Raw genomic sequence first — 27,999 nt, 5'->3', positions numbered from 1 at the left:
GTGGCAGTCACTCCGTCTCATTCATTGTATCTGTCCCTGCAATCCTTTTGTTTTGATATCAGCCCCGTGGTATGTATTCAAAGTTAGTGGGGTTGGGTGGAGAACACGCACGATTTCCCTTTGTATGTATAACAAATAAAGCAGCTGTTACCCCCTCGCCCGAAATACACGATAGCATCGTGATATCGGGCTCGTGGACAGTGCATTATTTACTACATATGCCTTCGTGATACTGTGTGTGGTTACCAGCGTGTGACGGAATGTTAAACACCGCTACCAGCAGGTTAACCTTTCCTAATTATAGGGTCACTGAGGTACTTAAATTTCCTACCCATCAGCGTGACAGTTGAAAAACAACATGGCTCAATTGAAGACGTTTGTAGCATGGGCTGTATTTATATTTACTCCTTTTGATCACCCTGGCTATTCCAAAGGTAAGTATTTTTTAAATTTAGTCTGCTGTAATTTTGTAATTGAAGACATGTGGAAATATTGTATCATCTTAGATGTGCGACAAACAATGAGATAGTACGCGTATTGTTGTAGTTAAGTATTCTAGTTTTAACCCTTTTTCCCAAAATTATAAAGATTATATTACCTTTCATTGAAAAGTATATGAAGTGATATGTGCAGACCCAAAACCTAAAGTTGACCACTGCTTAAAAAGGACATCGACAAGTGAAGAGGAATGTTCCCAAATCCATGCTGGTGACACCACACTAACACCACTTAAAGGTAAACGAGAAGAAAATAATGTGGCGTTTGATTTCGAAAATGTATATTTCTTTATTCTATTAATTGTTACAGGCACTGCTGCAGAATCCATCCATCATATATATATTTTATCCCTGTTCATAATTATCTCATTATATTATATTATATTATAAATTATTTTGTATACTTACTTGTTAAAGTGCAATTTGAAAAGTCTTAAATATCATTATACCCTCATTGCTCAAAATAATTTATTCCGAAATTTAAAAAAAAAGGTTGCAGTCATAGGGCACTATCATTTATTCTACTCAATATAAAACCATTTCAGGGAAGGTACAGGAGCCTTTACTGCCTGCGCTGATACCCAGCCTGTTCTCTAATGTTCCACCTGTCATTAACTTTGTGCTGCCTGGACAACAAAGTAAGTTCTAATTCACCGTTGCGTTTTATGTGCCATGCTATATGCATTTTCAACCATTACACTTAATTTCATTAAGTTCTCCATTTATTATGGTGCAACCTGTATTTGTTAGGGGTCGTTTACAATGAATTCTGTCATCCTAGCTAATGCTAAGATTATAACTCCTAGGGGATCTTCGCTTAATGCAGTCAGATTAACAATCTTAAGTGTCTCCTGGAGTAAAATATTAAAGAAAACGCTGGTATGTTGGAAACAAGATAAGCGACCCAAATTTGAAGAAAATCAAATTATTCGCAACATAATTAAACAGAATCAAATGCTTCATTAATTTGCATTAAGTGAATATTTATCACTTGCCTGCATTAATTGCTGTAGGAGAGGCGTTTCCAGATAGCATCAAGAGTCGTTTGTTTTGGTACAAGTCCGGCTCTCCTCTCATATCTTCCATAGCGTTCGCGTCTGGATACACCCTCACTGATGGTATGTACATTAACATGATTCTTACATGTTTAAAAAACAAAATTCTACCTGTGCTGGGATTCATTTAAAAGGTAGATAAATAACTATTTATTTCAATGTTGAAATCAAATAGAAAATTAACCCTTTTATTTAAAAAAGGTAATTAGAGAAAGTATTACTGGTGGTCCTTCGTGTTCATCTATTTATTAAAGTGCGTCTAATTAAACCAGTGACAGCTTTGCATTTGCAAACTGCTTTATAAATCTTACTTAGTAAAACAACAGTGCATTTCCAGATGATAACATGTGGGTGGGGCGCTACACCGGGTGTTTCCCACCAAGTGAAACACACATGTTCAAAACCATTACACCCAATAAAAAGGTAATACGAACGGGTTAATTCCACAGAATTCAAAAGTTAATTCTATCGATAGGTCAGATACAGTTGTATATGTAAATAGGTCATACAATTATATTCTTATGCAACACTTTCTTAGTGTTAACGGATTTCTAACATCAATGATGTTTACAACACGTTGATGTACATGATATAAAAGATATTTAATGTTCATACCTTTACCAATAGAAATGAGAACATCCCCACCAGTTGTTAAACACGGACAGAACAATATAGTCCTTTAAATGTACAGTAATGCACTGATGCACTGTAAAACACTATAAAACCTCAGGGCCCCGTATCTCGAAAGCATCGGGCATTGCGACCATGCGCAAGCGTCTCGATTCCATAACTCGCACATACCCGCCCCATATAATACATTGTAGTCTCTGTTTGATATAGCGATTCGCAATACACGATGCTTTCGAGATTCGGGGCCCAGTTCTTTTTTGTGCGGTGGGCGAAGGGTAATTAGATTACGGTCTTATCAATATTAATGATGATTTATCTTTCTGTGATGCATTACATGCAAAATCGTGATGTGTAAGTAGTTGAACGAAATGCAATGGTAAAAATCTACAAAATGTATTAACCTAAGAGACAGTTCGATTACAAATAAGAGGTATTAATTTTTCCTTCTTTGAGTATAACCATCTACCAAACAACTGGTCTATCGGCTGTAAGGATAAACTAGCACATAAGATGCGAAAAATGAAGATGGCTCACGGTAAACAATTTAATTTTCACCCACCTACCTATCTGACACCTGACGAGATGGAAGCAGTTAAGAAGGCTTGGGAGAGCGGACCAGAGAACCAGCTGTGGATTTTAAAACCGGTAATATTGTTAAATGAAAATCATTTTTTAAAGTATTCTTTAGTTTGGGTTAAGAAGTAGTAGATAAGTACAACCTAGCTCGTATGTGGCGGCAAAACTTTTCAGGTGTAGGTCGAACTAAGGAGGTCTGAAGTTCTACCGGGTCAGTCTTTATTGAATTTTAAATCTTTGAAATTAACTAGTAAAGTACGAGGTATATTTTGAGTGTTGACATATGTTAATTGTTTTTCACAAGGGATCATTTTTTATTCACCAGTATTGTTTTTACGGAGGCAAAGGCATTGAAGTGATTCATCAGTTTGGACAGATTCCATTACAACATAGACGCGTCGCGCAAAGGTATGTCTTACTCCTTTAATATCGCCACCACTTTTCAATGAAATAAATTGGGCCTACATTTCTGATTTCATCATACCTCCTCTGACGAGGAAAAGCTTTTTTTCTTTGTTCGTTTGTTACAAATTATTTTAAGTTGAAAACTATATATATGCTGAGGCTCGTGCTCGTGCATTTCCAGATACATTCCAAACCCCTTTCTCATAAATGGATATAAGTTTGACTTGCGGGTTTTAGTCCTCGTCACAAGCGTCGACCCACTGAGAGTGTATGTGTACCGCGATGGCCTTGTCAGATTTGCTACTAAGAAGTACGTATTCGTTTATAAACAATTAAGTTCTTTGATTTTTCATGTAAGGCAATCGTGACAGTTTTGATGTCGCAAGTATACAATGATTAATGACTTGTACTGATCGTGCAGTCTTCAAAGATATTATGTCTTTTAATTTTTTTTCTTCAAATTGTGTGATCATGAAAGGAACTTTTATTGAGCATCTGTATATTTTTTATTTCTTTTCGGGGAAGCCAGATATGAGCAGAGTGTGCATGAAATAATGTTTATATTGTCTTATATCTTTGTTTTTCAAAACAAGTCAAGAACACAAAACCGGGATGATTTCTGACAAAGACAGAGACTGTATTGCCTCATAAAGCTACTTCTTCATCTTGTACGGTTGCAATCCAGTGTAGTTTATTTATATAAATATTTTAATTTTAGGTTTACAACACGCGCCTTTGATGAAACTATCCATCTCACTAACGTTGAAGTGAATAAGAAAAACCCGGACTACAAACTACGTTACTCTATGCAAACTGGACACAAATGGTAAGTGTGCTATACTGTACATAGAATTCCCCCACGTTACTATTCGCAAGTAATTGTTCCTGGTGTTACATGCAACTAAAGGCAAACATCTATACTCCCCTGACGAAACAAAGTGTCACCTGCATTTATGTAGATCGTTAAAAGGTTACCCACATATTTGATTTTACTATGTATAACAACCAGACAACCAAGCATCTCGTAAATTCCCAACATTGGCCCACCTATCGGTACCATTGACATACTCCAATACTAAAATTATTATATATTAATATAAGTGAGAAGTATACATTTTCCTAAGCGGCTGATATAGGCTAGAGTTGTCAAATTAAGAGCATTAATTATATATTTCGCGTCATCCAGTTTTTAAAACGTCGGTGTATATCTGGAACAACTGTTGCATTTATAGTGCTGAAATAGTTTAAACGCTATTTCTATTGTTGTCAGGTCATTTAATAAGCTATGGGAGCATTTGAAAACTAAAGATGGAACCGACCACGAGCCGATTTGGGAGGAGATCAAAGACATCACATTAAAGACGATAATCAGGTTACTTTATTTTAAATTTACATTTCTCTTTCTAAAGGTTGATGCACATGTTTATCGCCGGTAGTACACCCTTCGATTTGATTTCTGTTATTAAAAGTAATTATCCTCTCTGTTGCCTGTAGCAACTGAATAATAATAATAAGTAAATAATAAGTAAATAAATAAGGAAAGGCAGATGTTTTTGAGTCCTAAATGTACAGTGACGGTTATTCTCATACTTTTAAACAGCGGGGAACCAGATATGTTTGAGGGAGTACAGAGGTACCTGCTGAGCAAATACAGTGGACATGAACTGTTCGGCTTTGATATACTGCTGGACAAGAACCTAAAGCCCTGGGTCCTGGAAGTTAACGTAGCACCTGGGTAAGTGTTTGGTATACTGCTGGACAGAACATGAAATCTTGGGTCCTGAAGGTCAACATAGCGCCTGGGTAAGATACTACATGTATAAATAATGTATAAACCAAGCTGCACTCCTGTATAAACCTAGCTGGAGGGCCACATTACCAGCAATAAAATGACGTTTATAAGTTTTAGCGCTTCCTTGAAGTGATATTTTTACAAAGTACAAAGATTCAATCACGTATATCTGCTATAAACGTGTCTTACTGTGTCCTGTTCATTTACCTATGGAGAAAAAAACATATTACTTGTCTAACATTCTCAGTACTTCTCGAGAGATCGGTAAAATATCTGCAGCTAGGTCATGTACACTTCGCAGAAAAAAATCCTGAAACGCGTGAAAGTTTGCTTTTAAAACATCTTAATAAGTCGTGAAATAAAGTGATATATTTGTTTCCAGTATCCAGGGACACTCTGGTAATCCTCACCCCGCCTTTGATCCTATGTGCAGAGATATGCTGAACTTAGCTGGCTACAGAATACCTGGGGAAGAAGATCATGATAATGATGGAGAAAGGTACAGCAATAATACCAGATTCCATGGTCGTGGTTTGCTTTTTTGACTGCCTAAACTTGCTTGAATAAAAGGCAAGTGTTATGCAATAAGAGACACAAGAGACGTTTATGGTCATATTCTTATCTTTAATTGTTATCAACCTGCCAAATACTGAGCTTCGCTGTTATATGAAAAAAACTTTAACTGCTGTTCGTAACTTTGAGTCTTTTACATGTAACACTTAACCACCATGGTCAGTTACACTAGGCTTAATTGTCACTGCTCGGGGCACAACACTTTGGCAAACCCAATGTTGGGGCTTAAACAATATTTGATAATGATTTGGTTTCAGCGGGCCCAGTGTTTCGCCTGACTTGCTGCTAGACGAGCGTTGGTGGACAAAGAATCTGTCCAACGCGGAACAAGCTAAACATAAGTATTACAGTGAGCACTATGAGGAGCAAAGTGGTCCGCAGACTCTTAAAAAAATACCGAAAGTTAAAGGTCAGGGATAATATTAGGGCCAGTATATGAGGCGTTCACGGTAATTGATTTTGGCCTTTTGCAAATATGCCTGGTCTTGTTTCGCTCCTTCCATATGCGTAAAAACATACCATGATCAGTGTCATGCCACTGAGGAAGCACGCAGCAGTGGGGTCCACCCTCCATCAAATTCATTTACCTTAGAATAAGCTTAAGGGCCAAACATCTTTGACTGAACGTATTTAAACATACACATCAGCGAGAAAAGGAGGGGCGTGTAAATGACAAAAATTGATCATATATGTCAGTTTATTTATATATATAAATAACCGCCACCTTATCTTTCTGTTATTCAATTTTCTTTTGGGGGTATATTTATATTTTAAAGAAAGTCTTGTCAACTATACTGGACACGCTAACACCGGATGATATCCGAGTTCTGGTTGACACAATAGATGAGAACAAAAGGCGGGGAGGCTTCGACAGGATTTTCCCAAGATTAGACACAGAATATGACCAATACTTTGAGAAGCCCAGGTAATGCACTGAATAATGAACAACTGTAACAATCTATGCGTACCTATTTATTGTCCTCCGACAATTCTTGTTCTTTTAAAATAAATTTAAAGAAATGAAAACAAAATTAATTTCACTTTTGAAAATGGTATGGTGAATTTCATAAATAAAACGGAAGAGCCATTGCCAGTTTTGGGCAAGATATCTCGATAAAGCTATATAACGACACCAGTTGGGGGTACGCTTCATGTATAATAAAAAAGATGAAAGCGTCTTCATAGTATTGCATTTGATGGTGGTTATTTATAATTCGACGATATTCATTTATTAGCGCTTTGATTTAATTCAATTAATTTTGTTGGGCCCGGAATGTATGTTTGTGTGACTTTTACCGCCCACTGCTCAAATTTTTTTTTCAGATATCACAATCTTCTTGTTCATGAATGGATAAAACGATACCATGGTAACGAAGAAGAAGGTATAGCTCTACTGGAATCTTACTGTAAAGAGTCCAAACATCTTTCTGGCTATTAAAACGAAGTAATTCCAGGAGCTACATTTGACTTTTTACAAAGGATGACAATATCTCCGAGATTAAAGAGCATGACATTGTAAAAGATCAGACAACGGGCACATATAACGGTGTGAATTAAAAGATTGGTTTGTCCACATAAAATTTAAGCCTCGTTTCTTTTTATAAGCCTTTGTGATAACTGTATGTATATGTATACAACTATACAACTGCATGTATTGTATAATTGTTTTTTTTTTCTTTTTTTTGGGGGGGGGGGTTGTAACAGTAATATAAAACGTAAATGTTTCCCTTTTTGTGGCGATTCTTTAAGTTTTCATTTTAGTTTTCATGTTTATCTCGAGAAATTAAGTGAGAATTAAATAACGAAAATCGCACCTGCAGACAGATACGCTACATATTAATCAAACTGTGAACACGCGGTCTCCTACATATTATTTTGACGGCTACTCATGCATAACCCACTGGTACACGGTAGTTGGATATCTAACTTTTGACTCTATACTTGAGTTTACATATTCAGTGCGCCTGTCCTGTAAAACAGGCCTTTACGTTGCACTTTTAAAAATCTACAATGTACTTATGTGTCATTATGATGTACTTATATATATCGCACTCATGTGTACGGCGTACTTTTATGTCATTTCGTGCATTGACTGCTGATTTCATATAAGGAAGCGGAAGCGAGACCGCGCAAACAATCTAACAATAAACATACTCGTACAATGAATAACCTCACAATTCTAGAGTGTCAACCTCTTATGAACAGCTATAGTTATATAGTCAAAACAAGGGCAATGCGTATATTTTTAGACCTGCTTTCTCACAAGGCATCCAGCTGTGAACGTTCGAACATGAACATAGGTGAAGAGCGCTTGACATAATACATGTAGTCCTATAAACATTGAAACTCTATACCGTCACCACGCATATTAAAAACCATTGTGAAGATACGAAACAGGAAGTTGTTGCGTTTTGAGTCATTCGATTCGTTTGATTTTCGACAGTCTGCACAGGGGAATAGAGGAAAGACATGGCTTCAGGCATGCTCGATGGTATATTGCAGTATAAATACAAATTCGTCGGTCGTGAGTCTGAGCTTCATAAAGTTCTAAATGAATGGGAATCGCGACGAATAATTGGTGTCTACGGTCCACCTGCCATCGGCAAGACCGAGTTTGCTGAGAGAGTCGTACAAGAAGTCGGTAGGGTCCGACCGCTTGAGGTGGCGAAGGTGAACCTCAAAAGTGTGCGGTCTGTTCGCCATATTATCGAACGATTCAGTCAAGCCACTGCATTTCTTCAACCATTTCCTTCTGAAGACTCTAACGATGAGGCGTCACTGTTTAAATGGAAGTATGACTTAGCCGCGCATATAGGAAATAGACTAAAGGAGTGTCAGAGGTATGTTTTGGAAATAGATAACTGCGATCACGTCGTCGTCGCAGATGAAAAGAACTTTAACGAATCCAAATCTCAGAAGGGCTTAACAGCCGATCAAAAAGGGATTGCGGACGCGGAACCTTCCTTTTTGTGGCACGATAGACCCCTCCAAACAGTATTACTTGACCTAATATCATGCTTGGTCAAATACTGTAAAAACGTGTGGATATTGGTGGTGTCAAGAACCGATTTCCGATTTGCGTCTTTAAGCAAACTCTACATCTGCGTCCGGCTGCCTCGGTTGTCCACTGGAGAAGGAGGGTCACTGCTGCACGAGGTATGCCCATCGGTCAAGTTCAGAAATGACCAACTTGAGGAAATAGTGGAGAGATGTGAAGGGGTGCCACTGCACATTATAGCCGTAGGTAGGTGTTTAATGCACATTGGGCAAATGAGGGTGAATTATTTGTATAGAAAAGAAATGATTGATTTTCAAGAGTTTATATTCTCTGCCTACTAATAATCTACATAAGTTGTAATAAATCAGCGTTCCATTTAAAGCGAAGGTGCTCTTAATGGCGTAATAAAACAATCGGTTTCTTAAAGAAAGGCCGACAGAAATTGAAAATCTGATCTAGATGTAGAAAACGCGACAGGAAACGATAGGATGGAGCACAAAGGGAACCATATACTAAAACAAAACTGAGCGCATGTTATTCGGCCCCTATCACGGTGTCTTTAAATATTCAAAAAATAATAATAAGTAAAATAAATAAATAAACAATACTTGATGTGAGACAGACATGGCTTTTAAATGAAAAAAAATAATCAGTATTCAATATTTATAACAGTAAGATACTAGTAGGCAGAGAATATAAAAGCGGTGATCTTAACAAGCATGGCGTACAATTTAAACCACCAAAAGTATGCGCTTTTATATTTACACATCCACATACTGTGTTAATGTTTATTTACACATACACGGTAAAGCAAATCTCCCGGGAAGAAACGCGCGAGAAGGCAGGGGGTGAATTCAAGAATAAAGCAAATAAATCAGTTACTGATAAATGTATAAGCACATATTAAGGCTGCGTTCACATGTAAAAAATCTATTTTCTTAAAATCTAAAAATCTATTTGCGCTATCTTGTGATCACGGTCTGTTCCCTGAATACCCCGCGGCGTAATTACTGGCAGCGCCGAGAATTAATTACAGCTTTGGAAGTAACTGGCTCCCGCTGCCCGTAATTACGCTTGGGGTATCCAGGGCACAGACCGTGATCACAAAATACTGCAAATAGATTTTTAGATTTTTAGAAAATAGATTTTTCATGTGAACGCAGCCTAAGTATCGACCCGCTCTCTGCACCTGCGCATTACACCAATGTGGTAGATCAATCGTCTGCAATAATATGATGTTTCATGTTGAAAACTTCTTCTTTGTAGTGAATGTATAGTGTGAATGTTATTTCTTCGGTTAAAATAAGGTCTAGTCCTAAGTTTCTTTTCAACACAACCGATCTGAATCAAGGTGCATTACTCAGCGTGGGTTGTGTAGGAGGGACGAAATAACTACTGTTTACTGAAGTAAACGCATCCTACAGAGAATCGCTTATCCTAAAAAAATTCTTAATAACAAAAGCTTAGAGAGGATATATTTCAGTTATGTCTTACATCAGAGTCAGTAAAACTTGGACACTTCCCGAAATGACTGTCAACTTTGAAATAGAAATTAGTCACTGATGAAGGAACATGGACATTTCGAGTACCGGTGTGAAAGGAATGCATGTCCCCCAGGAACGGAGGTCCTCCGGACCTCCGTTCCTGGGAAAACATGTCCTATGGACATGCGTTCCCTAGGATGTACCGTCCTACCCGGACCTAGATTCCCAGCTGTATTTTTACGCTTCTAGGACATATATTCCTGTCGGGCATAATTTCCTTTCACATATACACAGGAACGCAAGTCCTACATATAAAATGTCCGTACAAGTATTATAACATATTGCATGTCTATATAATTTTATTATAAACACGAAGGCGTAAGTATCGGTAATTTTCGAACGGTCGGCAGCAGCGGCTACACAGGCTGATGGGTTAGGCGTCTGGATAAAGAAGCGAGACCATGAGAATTTAGAAGGTGAGTTCGTAACTCAGGCACGGCAGAACTATATCTCTCCACAATGTTCTCCACATCATGTTAACATCCGATTCATACTTTCTTCAAATCTCTTATGTACTTTTAATGTCTTTTTTATTTTTATCTTTATTATTTTTTTTACAAAAATATATTTATAGGCTTGCTTATGGCACACCTGATATTATTTTGTCGAGGAAAAAATCGCATAGCTTTCATTTTAATATTTTTGTGCAAGAAATTAATAATTTTAAAGATTATCTATGAGTTATGATTGGACAATGTTGTAGAAAAGTCATCAAGAGAGTCTATCTGAGGCCGTGGCTACTTCTGATTGGATGAGCAGTGGAGCCTCTACTATATATAAGAAGAGCACATGCTTTCTACTTTCACCTGACAATATTAAGAATGGGGAAGACAAGGACTAGGGCAAATCCCGCTGACATTCTGAGGTACTTGCAAGAAGGAAAATATCCCCCTGGCTTGTCAGAAGCAAGAAAAAGATCTCTGAGGAGAACTGCACAGCTAAATTTCAAGGTGACTATGACTATACATATAGTATACTTGCATATTCGTTTTTTTTTTTCATATAACAGAGAGTTTGTAAAATTAGTTATAAATTTTGTATTTACAGATAGAGAAAAATATACTGTATTATAAAAAGGACAAAGTAGACAAGCAAGATGTCCAAGAAAGTGGTAATGAAGCTACATGTAGCACGTCGGAGTCTTCCAACCCCTGGAAGAAAGTGCTGATGACAGGAAGGGAAATTCGTCAGGTGCTTGAGGAGCTACATGCTTCTCCAATGGGTAAGTCCTTATTTCAAAGAATCACATATCTTACCTTATAGTTTATCTTCATATTTTATGGCATTTTTCTTAATTTGTTTTAAGTTTACTTATTTATATTGTAGGTGGACATCTCGGCAGAGATAAAACTTTAGATAAAATAGGCAAACGGTTTTGGTGGCCAAATGTGGTTGGGGACGTTGGGACCTACATTGAGGCTTGCGAGAGATGCCAAAGAGTGAATAAGAAAGCCAACCTTGTAGCCCCAGAGCTACAACCCATCCCAGTCCAAGACGCTGTGCCCTGGCATTCAGTAAATATTTATTCCTACAACAATTTAATGTAATTCAATGCATTAAAATATAAAGTTTTATTTAGGTATATGAAATGCAGATATTGTTTACCAGGAAAATGATATTTTAACTTATTTTACAGATAGGAATAGATCTTGTAGGGCCGCTACCAACATCTAGCAGTGGCAATAAATATATATGCACGGTGACATGCTACTACAGCAAATGGGCGCAAGCAAGGGCCTTGCCATCGAAATAGGCCACAGGAGTGGCTTCTTTCCTTCTAGATCTTTTTATGTGGTAATGATATCTTACTGTTTAAAATTAAAGTAAGCTATGAAATTTTGATCAAAAATATGGATGAAAAGGGGATATTTAAAACATTTTTAAATCAATGCTTATACGCAACGTTGTATTTAATTGTTGAATCATATAACTGATATTTTACTTGTTTTATCAGTTTTGGTTTCCCGAAGAAGCTGATAAATGACCAAGGAAGGGAATTTAATAACGCCCTTGTAGAAGAGATAACAAAGTCACTGAAAATTAGCCATCGCAGAACCAGTGCATATCACCCCCAGTGCAATGGACTAACAGGTAAAAAGTTTTGATTTCTTGATTAATATAAGTCAACTGTTCTTTAATGTGAGAAGAAAATGATGACAATAAAACATTATATTATTTCAGAAAGATTCAACCAAACGTTGGAGAAGATGCTCTTGAAACTGAAAGACGAGGCTCAGTGGGATGTGCTTCTAAAGCAAGTGGTCTTCGCCTATAACACAGCAAGGCAGAGCACCACTAAATTCTCACCTTTCTTTGCAATGTATGGCAGGTATGTAACATGGTTTGGGGATCTTAAGTAAGTCAAAATGTTTTCTTATATAACTGTTGATTCATCATGTGATCCAATCGATTAATATCAGGTCCGTAGGCAGCAATTGCAGAAGGGGGGTTCTTTTTCTGAAAATGTAGACCTTTAGCCATGAAACCTTAGTTTATCTAGATCAAATTTACCCAGAGTGTACCTTTTCCAAGCAAAAGGGGAGGTTCTTTTTAGCCTCCAGACCCCCCGACTCTCCCCCCCCCCCCCCCGGCTACGGGTCTGAATATTTAGGCCTACAATGAAATGCAATTCTCACTGCAGCTGAATTTTAGCGAGATGGTGAAAAATATTATATGTTACCTCTAAATTCATTAATGTTTCTTTACCAGAGAGCCTGTGCTTCTGCAAGATGTCGACTGTACAGGGAGTGGATCAGATGAAGAACACGAAGAAGTGAACCCACAGGACGTCCAAAAATGGTAATGAGATATTAATTTATGTATTTATTCTGTATATTTTTCATTAAATGGTAAACGGCCTATGGATATAAATGCATGTACATGTCCTTCTCATTACAGACAATCCCTGTGGGCACCAAAGTGTTAAAAAAGAACATGAGAAGATCGGACCGCAAAGGGGACAAAAACAAAGATCCGTGGCTGGGTCCATACGTGGTGCGAGGACAAACAAAAAACAAAGCTTATATGTTGAGGACTGTGGAGGGTGATATCTTGAAAGGAGCAGTAAATGGGGCCAATTTGAAATTATATGTAGAATGATATGAATCGATTGAATCAAATAAAGAAAACAAGTAATAAAATAAAATTTCGAAAATAATTATGTTATTGTTGGTTCTGTATTTTCTCTTTCATTTATTTAATTTAGGTGGGTCAGATATCGTTTTTCTCACTTTGTTTAAAAAAAAAAAGAAATTTAACCGAATAAAATCTGTTTATATGTAATTGAAAATAACATAATCTCATTCTAAACCTAATAGAAACACGAAGCAACATCAGGGGACATCAATTCCTAGTTTACTTGGGAAAACGTGTCCGACTAGGACATCGATGCCTGTATGTAGGACGTAAATTACTAAGTAACAGTTGTCCGGAGGACTTCCAATCCCAGGAAAATATGTCCCCGGACATGCATTCCTAGGAACGGAGGGCCCCGGACATGCATTCCCAGGACTTAGTGTCCGCAGGACACTCATTCCTAGGAATACATGTCCTACGGACATACATTACGGCGGACATCCATTCCCTTCACACCGGCCTGTTCTCTACACCTACTTGTACATATCGGGTAATTTCTTAAGAAATGCGTGCTCTTTTTTAATCATCATGGAATCTCGTTTTCTCTGTCGACGACTGATCATGTTAGACTATTTGGAGTATGTCTTAACTAGGAACATGTATGATAAATGATTAAATGAACTGTGCGTTTTTGTTTCTGTTTTATTTATTTATTTATTTATTTATTTATTTATTTATTTATTTATTTATTTATTTATTTATTTATTTATTTGTTTGTTTAATTATTTATTTTTATTTTTAGGAGACGAATTAAATCAAAGCGGGGATCTATATACACCTGGGGAATTGCTAGAAGCTCTCAGGGAAAAGAGACTAAAATGTCTCGGAGGAGAAGGCCTCGCAGACGACGAGAGAGCGGGTGAGACGAAAGCAGTATATCCCTTAAAATGAAAACTACCGGTATACTAAAATGTCGTTGTACTGGAGCTAAAGGGTGTACCCATATAAATACTATCTAGTTTAAGGTTAAGAGAACCCTCTCATGGGCCTACCCCCTTTCATATGGCGACACACCACCCCCGCCACCCATACCCACTGCGATGCGTCACCAGGAGGGTTACTACGTCATTTTTGGAGTACATCACATCACCGGTGCCCCTTATATTAACCCACCCAAACCCCGCGACCCCTCTCACAGGGGTCTCAGTAAGAAATATGGAAAATGCAAATGAAATATTGGAGTGCAGAAATGTGTGAAATTTAACCTTATATTTCACATTGCTATGAATAAAAAGGGGCACATACGCATGGCTATGAACAAATAGCAAAGATAAAAAAATAAAAAATACCGCAGAGAATAATGACAATTTTGGCTTTGCCTTTTTTATTTCCTATCGTAAGTTTCACTTCTTATCAGAACAGAGGCGGGTCCAGAGATGTTTTCTGACAGTCTTCCAAATTATATTTGTTGATCCATCCTCCATTTTTGACAGTCCTCCAACAGAAAAATAGATACCTGACAATGTAAACTTTAAAATATGACCGTCTTCCAGAGGACACAGAAGACGGTCTCCATCCGCCCCTGCAGAAAGTGTGGAAAGCAAGTTTGTCTTGATTACAAAATACAAAAAAATAAATGCACCAGAAGTAATATATATTTCAATTTTCATGTCTAGAAAAAATAGAAGCGAGGGACTTCGCTCGGTTACCCCAAGAGCTACAGAATCATCTCTCATCGCTAGCCAGCTTACAGAATGGGTTTACTAAAAATGAAGTGTCAGCCAAGACCGGTATATGATAAGTTTCCATAATTATTATAATTGTTGTTGCAATATATATTACGCTATAGACATCCACAAATGAGAATAATTTTTTTTTCAAACTTGAGAGAATACCAAAATCAATTTTGAAATACACTGAATTAGAGCAAACATTTTTTTTTTTTGCGTTCTGGAACAGTGGACTAACTAATTTGCGGGTCAAATATGTCCTTCCCACTTGAATACTTCCCCACGGAGAACCCTTTCATATCTATTAGCGGATAAGACGGCAAGTTTTTTTTATTGGGTCGCCATATTTGACTCGCGGACTAGTTAGCTCACTGTTCGAATTGCGGCCTTATCCTGACTCTGACCTCCTAATGACTTCCTCTGCAGGACATGCCTCTCCCGCCATGGGAACGAGGGCCGTCTCAGCACCTCTACGGAGACGTAACAAGTTAGAATATGATTCAGAGAACGACAAACTTTCCATTCCTAGATTAACATGGGAATATGTTGGGGAGCAGATTACACCGAAACTGCCAAAAAGTAAGTGCTGGCTGGTCGTTTTTAAAGTTTTTTTTCCTACATCCTTATCCGCATTCACGATTCTGGCTCTTGTTAAATTAACTGCAGAAAAAGACGTGACGCGGAAGATATTTTATTTTTAAAACATTTTTGCAATAATTTACTCAAACACTTATACACATCCAATCCCAAATATTATTTATTCATTTATTTATGGGAATGTTCCCACTTTTTTTAATTATTTTTATTTTTTATTATTATTATCATTAGGCATACAAAGGAAACATACAAAATATTGTCAATAATATCAGTAATATCAATCATCATATAGCATTTCGTAAACATATATAAACATATATACAGTGGGAAATAAACACAATGTAAGGAGGTCACTGAAACACATTACCTAACATATTCCATCGTTCAGTATATTCGGCATATTTTCCATTACTTATATAAATGTATTTTTCCATTAATTTTTTAGTTTATTTTGTAGACATTGGAAGTCTAATTTCTTTTCATTCATTCTTTTTCCATATATATAATACTTCGTTACCAATATGAGTATATTAATGGCTGCACATTTTGTATCGTTTTTCAAAATAATGTTCCCACTTTTAATCTATAACCATCCAGGTTATGACGAGAATAGCGCAAAGGAAAAGGATTTGACTGAATCCCAAGCCTCCGTGGCACAAGACCAGCAGCAGACCACTACACCTTCATCATCCTTCCGACAGAAAGACTGCCTGGGGACCGAGGATACTACTGCTATCTACACAACCGAAAGCACCACCAACGCCAAACATGAACCAGCGCCTAAAGCGGACAGCAAACGACCGAAACGAAACAAACTGACGGTGGCTGAATACATAAAACAAAACATACCTTTGGTTGCAGACAACGCCCCTATCAAAACAGCACAAAACTGTACGCATGGGGGTATTTTGGGTTATCCAAAAATCACGTCTTTGCTGGATACGCAGTATCGCGGAAGTTCGCAATTCGTATCTACGCCTCGCTCATCTGATACAGAAAACAGGGCGGATGTTCCATGCACAAAATCTGATGTCTCATCTGTAAGATCACCAGGAACTGCCGCTATCAGTGGTCGCTTGAATGACACTCACCTCGACAAGTTTAAAGGTTATGTAGGGAGAGCGGAGAAAGAATTGAGCAACTTCCCTGGTCCACCGAGGGAAGAGTGGAATATCTGGTCAGACACTTTGCGACAAGACGAGACAGGACCACCGTCAAATGATGACAATAACGAAGATTTGAACAAGCCTAATCAGGATGGTTATCTGCTGTTAAATGTGCCAATTTCTGTTGTGGGTAAAATTTTGGAATGATGATTGAATTAATCGACGAGAACTGGAATAAACACATCGCACACTATGCCCATCAAGCGCTTGAAGTAAACTAGACTTGATGTGTTCTTGCGAGTTGCACCACTGCTTCCGGATGGCCTCCACAGACTTCTGACAACTTTGGGATGGGGTAAAAGGGTATGTATGATCCAAGGATATGTGCAGTATTACCTATACTGCCAAAATATTTCAAAGCGGACTGTCTGGACATATGACGAACCAAAGCCTGCACAGTACCATCTGCACTAACCTGCTTTTATTATCGTTATTATTTTTTAATAAATGCTCAATGTTTTTCCTTAATGTTTTGTTATGGCGTCACTGCACATCAATTTTTATAGCTCGTCACCACGTGGTTTTGGAATTAATGAGAAAAGTTTAAACAACTAATACGATCTTATCATGCTCTAGGCCTATTTATATGTTTTATATTCATACCCAAAAGGGCAAAATTGCAAAATAAAAAGCAAACCCGTTTCATCATTCTTGTTGATTATTCCTGGGTTTTTCTAACAGATACATGTATAAGCAAATTATATTCCAATAAAAAAAATAGATTTAAACAATGGCGACATACAAAGTTATGCTGATCAATTTTAAGCAATATGCTATGAAATTCGTTATACAAATCGTCCCTTTACTTATTAAACATACAGTTTTGTACATTTGTTAAGCCTATCTAAGCTCAACGTATATTTGTAAGCAAACTGTCTTGTCAAACAAATACACTTTTAAAACACTTCTCTGGTTTTTGTTTTCTGTCTACATGGTCTTGTCTTCTGTTACAGCTGTTAGTCGTTACATGTGATGACCACCTTCATTCCTTGTCTATTCCTGGCGCACTCGAACGCTTCTACAGCTTTGTCCAGTTTAAATCGATGAGTGACCAGCGGCTTGATGTTCACTTTGCCAGAGGCCACTAATTCAATTGCAATTTCATGGCTGAAATATATATATATATATATATATATATATATATATATATATGTGTGTGTGTGTGTGTGTGTGTGTGTGTGTGTGTAGATACGAATGAACCACATCCGAATGACAAAAAAAAGTAAGCTACGGTGATATTTTCATATCTGTTTTATCGAACTAAAAGAAAAGAACTTACCTCTTTCTGAAGGTGAAACTAAAATGTATGTCAATTTCATTAAGGAGCGCATGGAATGCCGGGATGGTTTGGTTTATATTTCCAATTCCCACTACTGCCACAACTTTACCTGGCTTGGTAGCCTAAAACAAGAAAAACTGCAGTGCAGATCAAACAAAATTTGAATGCACAGTGATAACAATAAGATCGGTTACATGTAGTTGCGACAGTCAACGCCAAGGAAAATCTATAGATATTATAAAGAAATTTTTAGGGAAATGTGGGCCTGACACTGACCATGAACTGACAGAAATACACGTAGAATAACGACAATGTCATTAACGTGTACCCACTCAAAACTAATAATTCGTTTGCGTGTCTTGAAAGAAAAAGTTACCAAAATGGCCACAGACAGGGCTTCCTCGGAACCACTGCACTCAATGGAAGCTTCGGCCTCGCACTCCATTAAATCTTTTACTTTGGAGGCAACGGTTTGGGGGTCGTCGCTAGCCTTGACAAGGAGGGTGTGAGTTGCCCCCAGTGATTTAGCAAAATCAAGGCGCTCCTGGAGAATATCTGTACACACAAATACAAGACGTATAGCTTTACATGCTTGATGAGTTAAAAAAGGATTTGAAAATTCAATTACGAGAGAGAGAGTAAAATTAATACTAACCTGTAATGCAGACTTTCGTTGCGCCTGATGCTTTAGCGGTGAGAAGCGTTGCTATCCCAATAGGGCCTACCACAAAATAAACATTCGCATAATGGTTGTGACAAAAGGCATTTTCTAAAAAAAATTTTTTAAAAATTCTAAAAAGGCAATGACTTACACACATACTTAAACTTAGTAAATTAAAATAGGTCATGATGATAGCTTATTTTTCACACAGACCGACAAAGTGATGTCTATTGGAGGTTAATGAAAATTGCCACCTGGACCATAAAGTGTGGACATGCAGACTGTATAACAGGTATAACAGTCAGACTGTGCCGTCAAGAGAGCTAGAGTTCATTACAGATTTGAAATTAGACACAGTTTGCATCCCATGTTTTTGTTTGTTTGTTTGTTCTTTTCCACCACTGATACACTCAGCCCCTTCCAAAAAAAATTCCATTATGTATAAGTCTTCATGAAAAACATTTCAGCGACGTATACTTGCTATAAGCCGTCTTTTTTAGACTGTATTTACATAAATTCATCATTCTGTAATGCCTACCATTCCTGGTATACGCAAACAATTAAGAGACAACTTGAATGTATTCTACACGCTTACATATGAACATGAACACTATCGCCGCTGTATGGACAAAGTCGACGCCAAACAACATAAACACTTAATGGCACCTGTGAAAATTTGAAGGAATTACTTATTAACACGCTCACAAGCATGAATACTTACCAGCGCCTGTTACAAGAACGCTAGAGCCAGGCTTAATGCCTGCACGCTCACAACCATGAACACCGACTGCCAGAGGTTCCAATAACATCCGCGTCCCTTCTTCCAAGGTTAAGCTGTCTGGGAGTCTTAAACGTGAAATGGTATGCACATGAAAAAGTTTAAAATCTAACAGGGTTGCAATGATATTCAAAATGTTGTACCCTGTATACCAGTAGCATATTTTGCCTTTGCGTACATGCAGCACTTCAATTTTCAGGTAACGGCTACCAAAGACTAGACTGTATATGCCTTTGCATTGTAGTTATTACCTGTGGCAGAAATTGGCCGGGTGACAGCAAATCGCTCGAAGCCCTCCGTCGAATCCTGGAGTTCCACAGAAACAAACTTTGTTGCGACAAATGTTGCAACGACCAGTAAGACATAAATCGCATTTTCGGCATGGAACCAGTGGCTCTGTTGCCACTCTGTCACCTGGATGTTTGAAAATGAATAGATGAGGTAAGTTTATCTTTCATGGACATCGGAGAGGGAAAATCCGATGAGGACACTGTTAGGATGCATCAAAATAGATGGTTTAGTCAATAAAATAATCTAAACTCGATCTGAAATACCCGATCTGAAATTAATTTTAGGGGACTAAAATAAATAAAATCAGTAACTTCATAATTCTGACGGTTAATTAGCTAACAATGAAAGAACTCTGAAATGTAAAGTGATTCGAAAAAGTTATCTTAAAATGTATCAGCAAAAATGGTAAACCCGTAGCTGCAAGGGAGTGGCCATAAAAATTCATGAAATCGATAAATCTAACTGTGAACAAAGACATACCGGGTAGCTAACTAGTGTCATGTGTTTGCTTTTACCAATTTTCAGGCTTGTTACTCCCTCTCCGATAGATGTCACTGTTCCACTGAACTCGTGACCCAAGATGAAAGGCTCCTCGATCACGAACGTTCCACAAGCGCCCTCTTGCAAGAAATGAACATCCGACCCACAAATCCCAACGCAGGCAACGGCGATCTGTACCTCTTAACGTGACAATTGAAATGCATATTTGTAAATTATGAATCATGGGGAAATGAAAGTGATAGCAATTACCAGGGTATATATAAGTTTAGTGTAAAGAACAAATTTGTTCACAGTTAACACAAACATATCCAAATTGGCATTTTGTAACGTCAAAGTTAAACAATTTCAAATGCAAATGTGAATCGAGCACTAAAAGTATCAAAGTTAGAATTTACCTCCTTTCCCTGGCAATGGGACTGGTCTTTCTTCCTATTTTGATAATTATTTGATTAATACACAGTCATCCAGAAAGACAATAAATTAAATAAGAATACTAATACAGATTATTAATCAATCATTTGTATTCTCCTAAATATCCAAATAAACATTCTCATAAATATGTGAATGCTTCAATAAAAAATACATTAATACAGACGTGCGTACACATATTTTAAGATGTATCGATCTCTGATGTATCAAACTTAAATTCAAATCAAATCCCTCGCAATATCACGAACATTGCAAAGTCTAACAGTACGTTTTATATCAAAATTCATATATATAAAACTCACTATTCGCAAATCATCCTTCCCGTAAATGACTGCTGCAAGCTGCATCTTGGAATTCGACATTTTCAATCACTGAATGTTCCAGTTACACTCGGTTGTCTGCAAACTTACACTGTAGAGATAAAGAAGCGCACTGTTTCTAATTGAGGTATTTTGTTCATTTATGTTCTTCACACTATTAAACTTTATTCATTCATTTAAAGGGATAATAACTTTTCGTTTTTGGCCAAAAAAATAATTTTCCCGGAGTAAACAACAATTTCCCATACTTACCAATGGTTTACGAATCCATTTCTACAGTTAAAGTTAGTATAGACACCTATGGAGGTCACGTGGTCTGATGACAAGCTCAGATATCAGAATAATAGCTATAACTGCCGTTTTTGTGGTAAAACAGAATATATTATATTTCTATGAGTTGTTTACAATGTACTTATTGTGAAATATAGATCTCATACGAAGAGTTATTATCCCTTTAATTGGGTGAGTAGCGTGCAGTCCACAAGAAGAACAAAGTGAAAATAGTCGCTGTTGTGACAGATTATTTACTAACAGGTGCGCCTGTGTGGGTTTACACTACCTGTAAACACCAGTGGAGATAAACTTCCCCTAAAAGTTAACCTTTTGAACCCTTGGGCACAGCATTAATAATTCTAGCCTGACCGCATTGTTTGATGCAGCTGGCCATCGGTTAAGTAACCGATATAATCCTACTAGTAGGCTTACCCACGTGAATTTTATGTTTTCCTTTGAAACAAAACTTCACAATAATAAAATTTAAAACTGTCTAGGCTTTGAAATACCGCCGATAATAAACTTAGCGTAGTACTTAACGCCTACCGACCCGTTGCACTGCGGGGATGATACATTTCTATACTCCTCACCTGTGCTGCTATCTTCGGCGTGAATTCGTATTTACATGTACATGTAGCTGCCATCAGGATAGGCTTGCTTGGACTATGATAAATAAACTAACTTACTACGTATGCATGTGTGTAAGTATTCTACGCATTGTATCTCACCATTAGAGGTCACCGCTGTTAACTTGTCTCAACACCGCACAAGATTCAACATGTGTTGTAGCCTAATGGTTATATATAGCCAGTGTTATATAACACTTTGGTCAAACCGTCTCGCTTTTAATGCGTGTCACATATACAGTACAGTGTATAAGGCATTATTTTGTTTTATCAACGATAAAATCTGAACTAAGGCTTTTAAGAAAAATCGTTTGGGGTACTAAATGGTGTCATTAAACTGGCCTCAAAACTTTGTTCGAGGGTGTACAGGTAAGGGAGAATTTTGGGAAAACCGATTAATCAATTTTACCCCAATATCACAATTAGGCCTTGGTACTAGTATGACGCTACCCGTATTGAAATGACATGTGTATAAATGTTAAATAATAAAGTCGCTGAATCCTGAAGATTGATCTCTTATCAAAAAGAATGTACTATAGGCGTTTTGCCCCATATCAGCATGGGCGTTTTGCCCCAAAGTGAGATTTTGTATATTTTTTTCAAAATTCGGCGGGAAAAGTTTTATACAATCTGACTTCATCGAAACTTGTATGGAGGTCTGATACCATCCTATCTGTCACCAACAAAGTTTTTTGAATTCGTGCATTTGGTAGGTGGTGTCACTGATGTTATGGAAAAGGCTAAATAACAGTAAACAAGGCAAAAATGAACAAATTATCATAAAATGCTTATTTTTTAGTTTGTGGTCATCTCCGTCATGGAGGATAAGTCTGCTGGAAATAGGAAGTGGAAAAAACATCACGAGACGCGTATTTATACGTAATACCTGAAAAAAAGCGGGTGGGCGTTTGACCCCGACTGGGCGTTTAGCCCCGGTCTACCCTATGTGAGGCAGTAAATACGAATCTCTAGAATTAATTCTATTAGGCCCCTACTTATTTTAGATAAGTTTTTAGAATCTTTTTCTTTTCCCTTGTCCGAGACTTGTCTTGTAGGGAGGAGGGGGGAGGCCATATATCCCAAAAGGTATGTGTGTGTGTGTGTACACGTGTGTTTGAGTGTGTTTGGTGGGGGGGGGGGGGGGGGTAGTCATCACGCACATTTCATAAAAAACAAAACTAATAATTCACATATCACAGTAAATAAATCTTTATAAGCCTATTTAGCCTACATCTCATTTAAAATGCAGGAAATCCGAATTAAAAATCCCGATTCAACGAGTAGCCTATAGGCCTATAATGACCTCGGTTCATGAAGGACGAAGAAGAACAGATACCAAGGGATGGGGTTCTTCAAGGATCATGTAATATGTCCAAGCCTCCTGTAATCTTTCCCATATATCTTTGTCGCATAACTTTCCGTTAGTGTTAAATTAGAATCCTCAATTAGTTGGAGAGCACTAGAGCTCCCTACTTAGGAGAACACCTCTTCAGGTATCGGTTAAGACTTTCTTGACACTTATTGCTATAATATCGGTAAACACGCCGAGCCCTTTTACTTCAGGGTCAATTACTGTAAGGGGTCGGGAGCAGGTGTGTAACGGGGATGAAAAACATGCAATTTACGTTTACATTAATTAACCTGCAGTATTGAATGATATGGAACAGTTTGTACGTTTGATACAGAATCGTCATATTTTAAGGTTTTACGGTAAACCCTCAATGTATAATTGATTAGGCTAATTTTAATCAACATCCGCCGCTCCCTAAAAGTGTCGACCCCCTCTCAACGCTGTGCACATGTACGCTCTGCGTCGTATTATACCGCGAGGGATTTGTTTTAAACCTTTGGTTGGGCAAGTGTGTGGAGTCATGTCTGAAGTCAAAAAAGCTAAGCTGAATGATGACACCACAAAGGGACATGATAGGATAGTTTGGGTGGATTGTGAGGTAAGATTAATATTACTGCTACTCTAGTACCAGCGAGAGCATGATGCATTAAATGTACATGTAGTGGCCATGTACATGTTGTGTTGTATTTGTTACTGAAATTTCTCTGTTAACGACGGTTTTCTCTTTCTACCTGTATCTTCCTATTTTCAATATTTTTGGTTTTCCATGTTTTATGGTATTGATTTGATTTCTTTGTTCTTTTATTGATGATATGAAGATGACATACATCCCATACATACACAGTGTACATGTACATGTATACTAAGGTAAAAGATAATGGACTTGGATGACTACACTTCTGTCGAGGAAGCAGTTGACAGTGGCTAGATATGGGGTTAGACTTGCTAGGCCTGTACATGTACATACTGCAGGTAAGGCCTCATTCCACCCTCTGTTACAAACTCTTGAGGCATTTAAGAATATCCACACTAAGTTATGTGTCTGTATTTTCAGATGACAGGACTAGACGTTGATACTGACCACATCATTGAGATTGCTTGTCTAGTTACAGATGGAAAACTTAACGTTGTGGCAAAGGTAAATCATAACACTGTTGAACCACTTCCAATTACTTAAAATTCTACACTATTTGCTGACTCACACATTTCTAAAATTAAACATTTCATGTTTGAAATAACAATTTTTGCTATATTTTTCGGTTACTCGTGCACAACAGCATTTCATGGTAAGTGGACCATTTCTTTAGGCTTTAGATTCTTAGTAATTAACTCACATTTCAAAATGTGTACATAAATGTACAATAGGGGCCTATATTAAATCCAATGTTTGCTTATTTTGGTAAAAAAAGTTGTGGACTCCAGTATTTTCTTGGAGCCTGAGTAAAAATGTTAATGGGCTTGGGTTAGCGAGTCCAGTTTTGTTTTTAACACTGATTGGATCATATGTTATTGCAGGGTCCAAATCTTATCATTCATCAGCCTGATCACATAATGGACAACATGAATGACTGGTGCAAAGAACACCATGGAAAGGTAAAGCTGAGATTCACCATTAAATTATCTTTACTTTCACCAAACATTCATTTCCCCCTCTCACTGTCTCCATCCATTTCATCTTTCCTTTTTACGTTGTCTCCCATGTTCTTCAATCAGTTCATACAACAATATGAACTTGCTACCTAAGCTGTGAGGGTTAGTTGAGCAAAATGAAGAGATTCTGTATAATTACTAGACTAAGTATATATATATATATATATATATATATATATATATATATATATATATATATAGTTTTTCAAATGTTTTTGCCTGATGATAGTTTCTAAACAAGTATATCTTTTACAGTCAGGTCTAACCCAAGCAGTGAAAGACAGCCAAATATCTCTTCAGCAGGCTGAGAAAGAGGTTCTGGCTTTTGTTCAAGATCACACCCCTGCTGGAAGCTGCCCACTGGCTGGTGAGTGGCCAACATGGGCACAGTAGTAACTATTATTGACTGTGGTCAATATAAAATAATTTTAAACATGACTGAAGTTGAGTTGTGCTTATGTTCAAGATTGTCAATTTATGCAGCAAAACTGTGCAGAAATTGTGCCCAATGACCTCGGTCTCTTCTACATGTATGGAGTAAGATACAGTGTATATTCAAATTTTCAACAATTAAAGTTTTTGATTTTATTTTCATATATTATTTAGATTAAGCAGTTACATTGTAATCATTATGGTAAATTTGTCCCACACTTATTCTAGTTTCTTTAAAGTTATGGCACTTACTGGGCAAACATATAAACATAGAAACTTCATCCTTACAAAAGTATCCTATAGGTCATCCAATATAGGGCTATATGTGACTTGATAGGACTTGATAGTCCTATAGGACTCCTATCTAGGACAGTACCTTATAGGAAGTCTTCATAAGGAAAGTCTGGCAACTGAATGTACATGTTGTTATAATATGTTGCTTTTTACAGGGAACTCCATACATGCTGACAAAAAGTTCCTGGATAAGTACATGCCTGATTTCATGGGGCACTTGCATTACAGAATTATAGATGTCAGCACCATCAAGGAGCTCTGCAGGTGGGTTTTGGGTTCACAATCCACAGTTTTCTTGTTCAAAATATAGTTGATTATTGGCTCTCTTTGTTTAAATAAGCATTCTTATATTTTATTGAAAATATTTATTGCTCGATATGAACATAAAGTTTTCCAGTTGTAGTGAATTCATTATTTCTTGTTTTATTTTTATAAACTTTCAACCCTTTGGCTTGATCGTCAGTTTAATATACATGTATAATAGGAAATATAGAGTATTAAATACAGGTAGACTTCAGTGTTAGACCTGTGAGTACATTGTTCGCTAGTACTAGTAGCTTAATAGTCAGTATTGGTTCATCACACATTTTCTGGTCAGTGATGTTACCCAAAACTATACTAATTTGTCCTGATATACCTGTATTTCAGGAGGTGGTACCCAACTGACTTAAAGAAAGCCCCTCCTAAAGCAAGGACTCATAGGTAAGTAAAGCAGGTAAAATACAGTACTAACATAATGTTATGGGAATGTTATCGGAATGGGGGCTGTTTTTTTTTTATTTTATTTATTTATTTTATTTTTTGGAGTATTCGGGTTACAACGCTTAAAAATGTATTGGTTTTTGTAAAAATTATTGGAATGGGTGCCTCAGAGTTGGTGATTGCAAATAAAGCAGTGGGGTTTTCTACTTTATGTGCATTCTTTGCAATTGCTCAACATGTACATTGTACAGAAGTTGGTGGATTTTTCTTTATTTGACGGTAATACAACGATAGTTGATCATGGCTTTTATACGTACATGTACATGTAGCCCTTGTTTGCATAATAAACGTCTTTCTTTATGTATTTATTTATACAATTCTGCTATAAATCATTCAATTATAGTACGGTTTAATTATGTTTTTTAATTCGTTTTATTTCAGAGCCATGGATGATATAAGAGAGAGCATAAAGGAATTACAGTATTATCAGACTGCACTCTTCAAACCTCCAGAAAGCTGAATGATTTACTGTAACGAATGTGAAGAGCAATGAATGTGTTAGGTGTGACTGAAAGAACACATTTCTGGCAGCGAGCAAGCACTGTTTGTTAATACCTCTTTTGATTGTGTTCATTTAACTGGAGAACCTATAGCCAATGATTCCTGAAGAATTGAAGGTGTTATTAATATTTTTGCCAATTCTTCATGATTTAATATTGTTAATGATATATGAAAATGATGATGATTACTGTCAGGGGACATGTTCTTTAGGTATTTGATCTGATCATGCTTGTTCCACTTTCTTTAGCAACAAATTCTAATTTAAAAGTTTTTGATTTTATTTTCATTTATTATATAGATTATGCAGTTACATTGTAATGGTAAAGCTGTCCCGCACTTACTCTAGTTTCTTTAAAGTTATTGCACCAAAATGGAAGAACTGACTTTTTACTTTTACCGTAAACTGTAGCATTTTTGTGCCCATAGAAACCTGCTCAAGTCCTGAGGAAAGCAATCTCTCTCTCTCTCTCTCTCTCTCTCTCAAAACGTGGGTATTACATGTATAAGGCACAACCAGACCAAATTGTTTGCCTAGACTATACTTAGCAACTTTAGATTTTAGAAAATAAACGATGGAAAGTTGCAAAATCAACAGGCTCCTCTTTCTAACCACTGATACGTACATGTGACGTGTACACTGTACCTGGAGGAAGATTATATATCGGACATGATATATCTGACATGAAATAAAACTAATTTTAAAACTAATTTTTAACCGCATGACCAATATACGTCAGGATATTAAAAAGTTGTCACTTTATTTAACGGAGGTCAATTATTGCAAAATGGTAAGTACATTTAACCTGAGTCGGTGAGTAAATAATAGCAACAGTCAGTCAGTCCCCGATTAAGACCGTGTGGCAGGAATGGTAGTCCGGGGTACCATATGATTTGTACAGGTTAGGGTTAGTTGGAGTACTGGGGTTGGTATATGAAACGAAGTTATGGGAAACGGACTCTGGTTCCCAGCGGACTACCATTCCTGCCACACCAGTCACTTACTGAAACACAGGTGGCTATTTGATGTCATGACGGCAATGATTTATTGTATGTAGCATGTCATGGGCTTGAGCATTTTTATTTACAGACTCACACTTTGTGTCGTCACCTGTACTGTCTGAAACAATTGTTCACTCTATGCTTGAAATTCTATGTGGTTTTGTTAGGGAAGATGTAGGTTTGGGTCGAAAATCGGCAAGATCGGACTATTTTT

General features: G+C 37.2%; 4 protein-coding genes and 1 long non-coding RNA gene across 7 annotated transcripts; 4 read left to right on the top strand and 1 right to left on the bottom strand.

Annotated features, from left to right (window-relative positions):
- Positions 1–130: 130 nt before the first annotated feature.
- Positions 131–7,922, top strand: LOC106180901 (tubulin monoglutamylase TTLL4-like). Its single transcript, XM_087017936.1, has 14 exons — positions 131–434; positions 613–735; positions 1,043–1,135; positions 1,511–1,615; positions 1,890–1,975; positions 2,636–2,827; positions 3,084–3,166; positions 3,345–3,473; positions 3,882–3,989; positions 4,434–4,535; positions 4,764–4,898; positions 5,338–5,454; positions 5,786–6,453; positions 6,852–7,922. Exons 1-13 carry the CDS (start codon positions 359–361, stop codon positions 5,946–5,948), a joined length of 1,512 nt encoding a protein of 503 aa, XP_086874062.1. The 5' UTR covers positions 131–358; the 3' UTR covers positions 5,949–6,453; positions 6,852–7,922.
- A 677-nt stretch (positions 7,923–8,599) lies between these two features.
- On the top strand, positions 8,600–17,542 carry LOC106154285 (uncharacterized). Its single transcript, XM_087017940.1, has 5 exons — positions 8,600–8,768; positions 13,948–14,064; positions 14,822–14,935; positions 15,302–15,454; positions 16,070–17,542. The coding sequence occupies exons 4-5, from the start codon at positions 15,319–15,321 to the stop codon at positions 16,783–16,785; spliced, it is 852 nt and encodes a 283-aa protein (XP_086874066.1). The 5' UTR covers positions 8,600–8,768; positions 13,948–14,064; positions 14,822–14,935; positions 15,302–15,318; the 3' UTR covers positions 16,786–17,542.
- On the top strand, positions 12,042–12,873 carry LOC147760763 (uncharacterized). Its single transcript, XR_015335425.1, has 3 exons — positions 12,042–12,161; positions 12,252–12,399; positions 12,780–12,873. It is a non-coding gene; the product is annotated as an uncharacterized LOC147760763 (long non-coding RNA).
- LOC106154286 (sorbitol dehydrogenase-like) lies at positions 15,615–22,029 on the bottom strand. Of its 3 annotated transcripts, none has more exons than XM_087017938.1 (10): positions 21,899–22,029; positions 20,880–20,988; positions 20,544–20,577; positions 20,163–20,327; positions 19,608–19,770; positions 19,300–19,424; positions 18,573–18,638; positions 18,294–18,472; positions 17,918–18,039; positions 15,615–17,745 (listed from the first exon to the last, which is right to left on the bottom strand). In XM_087017938.1, exons 2-10 carry the CDS (start codon positions 20,937–20,939, stop codon positions 17,595–17,597), a joined length of 1,065 nt encoding a protein of 354 aa, XP_086874064.1. In that variant the 5' UTR covers positions 20,940–20,988; positions 21,899–22,029; the 3' UTR covers positions 15,615–17,594. The 3 variants fall into 3 exon arrangements, with proteins under 3 accessions (XP_086874064.1, XP_086874063.1, XP_086874065.1); XM_087017937.1 differs by having other exon boundaries at positions 21,761–21,951; XM_087017939.1 differs by lacking the exon at positions 21,899–22,029 and adding an exon at positions 21,150–21,461.
- Positions 22,030–23,360: 1,331 nt separating this feature from the next.
- On the top strand, positions 23,361–27,378 carry LOC106154295 (oligoribonuclease, mitochondrial). Its single transcript, XM_087018406.1, has 7 exons — positions 23,361–23,745; positions 24,202–24,285; positions 24,663–24,740; positions 25,053–25,164; positions 25,679–25,787; positions 26,172–26,225; positions 26,667–27,378. Exons 1-7 carry the CDS (start codon positions 23,596–23,598, stop codon positions 26,743–26,745), a joined length of 666 nt encoding a protein of 221 aa, XP_086874532.1. The 5' UTR covers positions 23,361–23,595; the 3' UTR covers positions 26,746–27,378.
- The last annotated feature ends 621 nt before the right edge of the window (positions 27,379–27,999 follow it).

Source organism: Lingula anatina, chromosome 7, assembly GCF_051362555.1.
Source record: "Lingula anatina isolate TDL-2025a chromosome 7, LinAna3.0, whole genome shotgun sequence".
NCBI classification, from domain to species: domain Eukaryota; kingdom Metazoa; phylum Brachiopoda; class Lingulata; order Lingulida; family Lingulidae; genus Lingula; species Lingula anatina.
This window is presented reverse-complemented; position numbering and strand designations above follow the sequence as displayed.

Excerpts from the sequence above, each read along its gene's own strand:
- LOC106154285 (XM_087017940.1), top strand. The coding sequence starts at position 15,319 with ATGGGAACGAGGGCCGTCTCAGCACCTCTACGGAGACGTAACAAGTTA. Across the intron at positions 15,455-16,069 it reads TACACCGAAACTGCCAAAAA|GTTATGACGAGAATAGCGCA; the intron begins GTAAGTGCTGGC and ends ATAACCATCCAG.
- LOC106154295 (XM_087018406.1), top strand. The coding sequence starts at position 23,596 with ATGTACGCTCTGCGTCGTATTATACCGCGAGGGATTTGTTTTAAACCT. Across the intron at positions 24,286-24,662 it reads AACTTAACGTTGTGGCAAAG|GGTCCAAATCTTATCATTCA; the intron begins GTAAATCATAAC and ends ATGTTATTGCAG. Across the intron at positions 26,226-26,666 it reads CCTAAAGCAAGGACTCATAG|AGCCATGGATGATATAAGAG; the intron begins GTAAGTAAAGCA and ends GTTTTATTTCAG.
- LOC106154286 (XM_087017938.1), bottom strand. The coding sequence starts at position 20,939 with ATGTCGAATTCCAAGATGCAGCTTGCAGCAGTCATTTACGGGAAGGAT. Across the intron at positions 20,328-20,543 it reads CCCATTGCCAGGGAAAGGAG|AGGTACAGATCGCCGTTGCC; the intron begins GTAAATTCTAAC and ends TGTCACGTTAAG. Across the intron at positions 17,746-17,917 it reads AGTTTCACCTTCAGAAAGAG|CCATGAAATTGCAATTGAAT; the intron begins GTAAGTTCTTTT and ends TATATATTTCAG.
- LOC106180901 (XM_087017936.1), top strand. The coding sequence starts at position 359 with ATGGCTCAATTGAAGACGTTTGTAGCATGGGCTGTATTTATATTTACT. Across the intron at positions 736-1,042 it reads CACACTAACACCACTTAAAG|GGAAGGTACAGGAGCCTTTA; the intron begins GTAAACGAGAAG and ends AAACCATTTCAG. Across the intron at positions 1,136-1,510 it reads TGTGCTGCCTGGACAACAAA|GAGAGGCGTTTCCAGATAGC; the intron begins GTAAGTTCTAAT and ends TAATTGCTGTAG.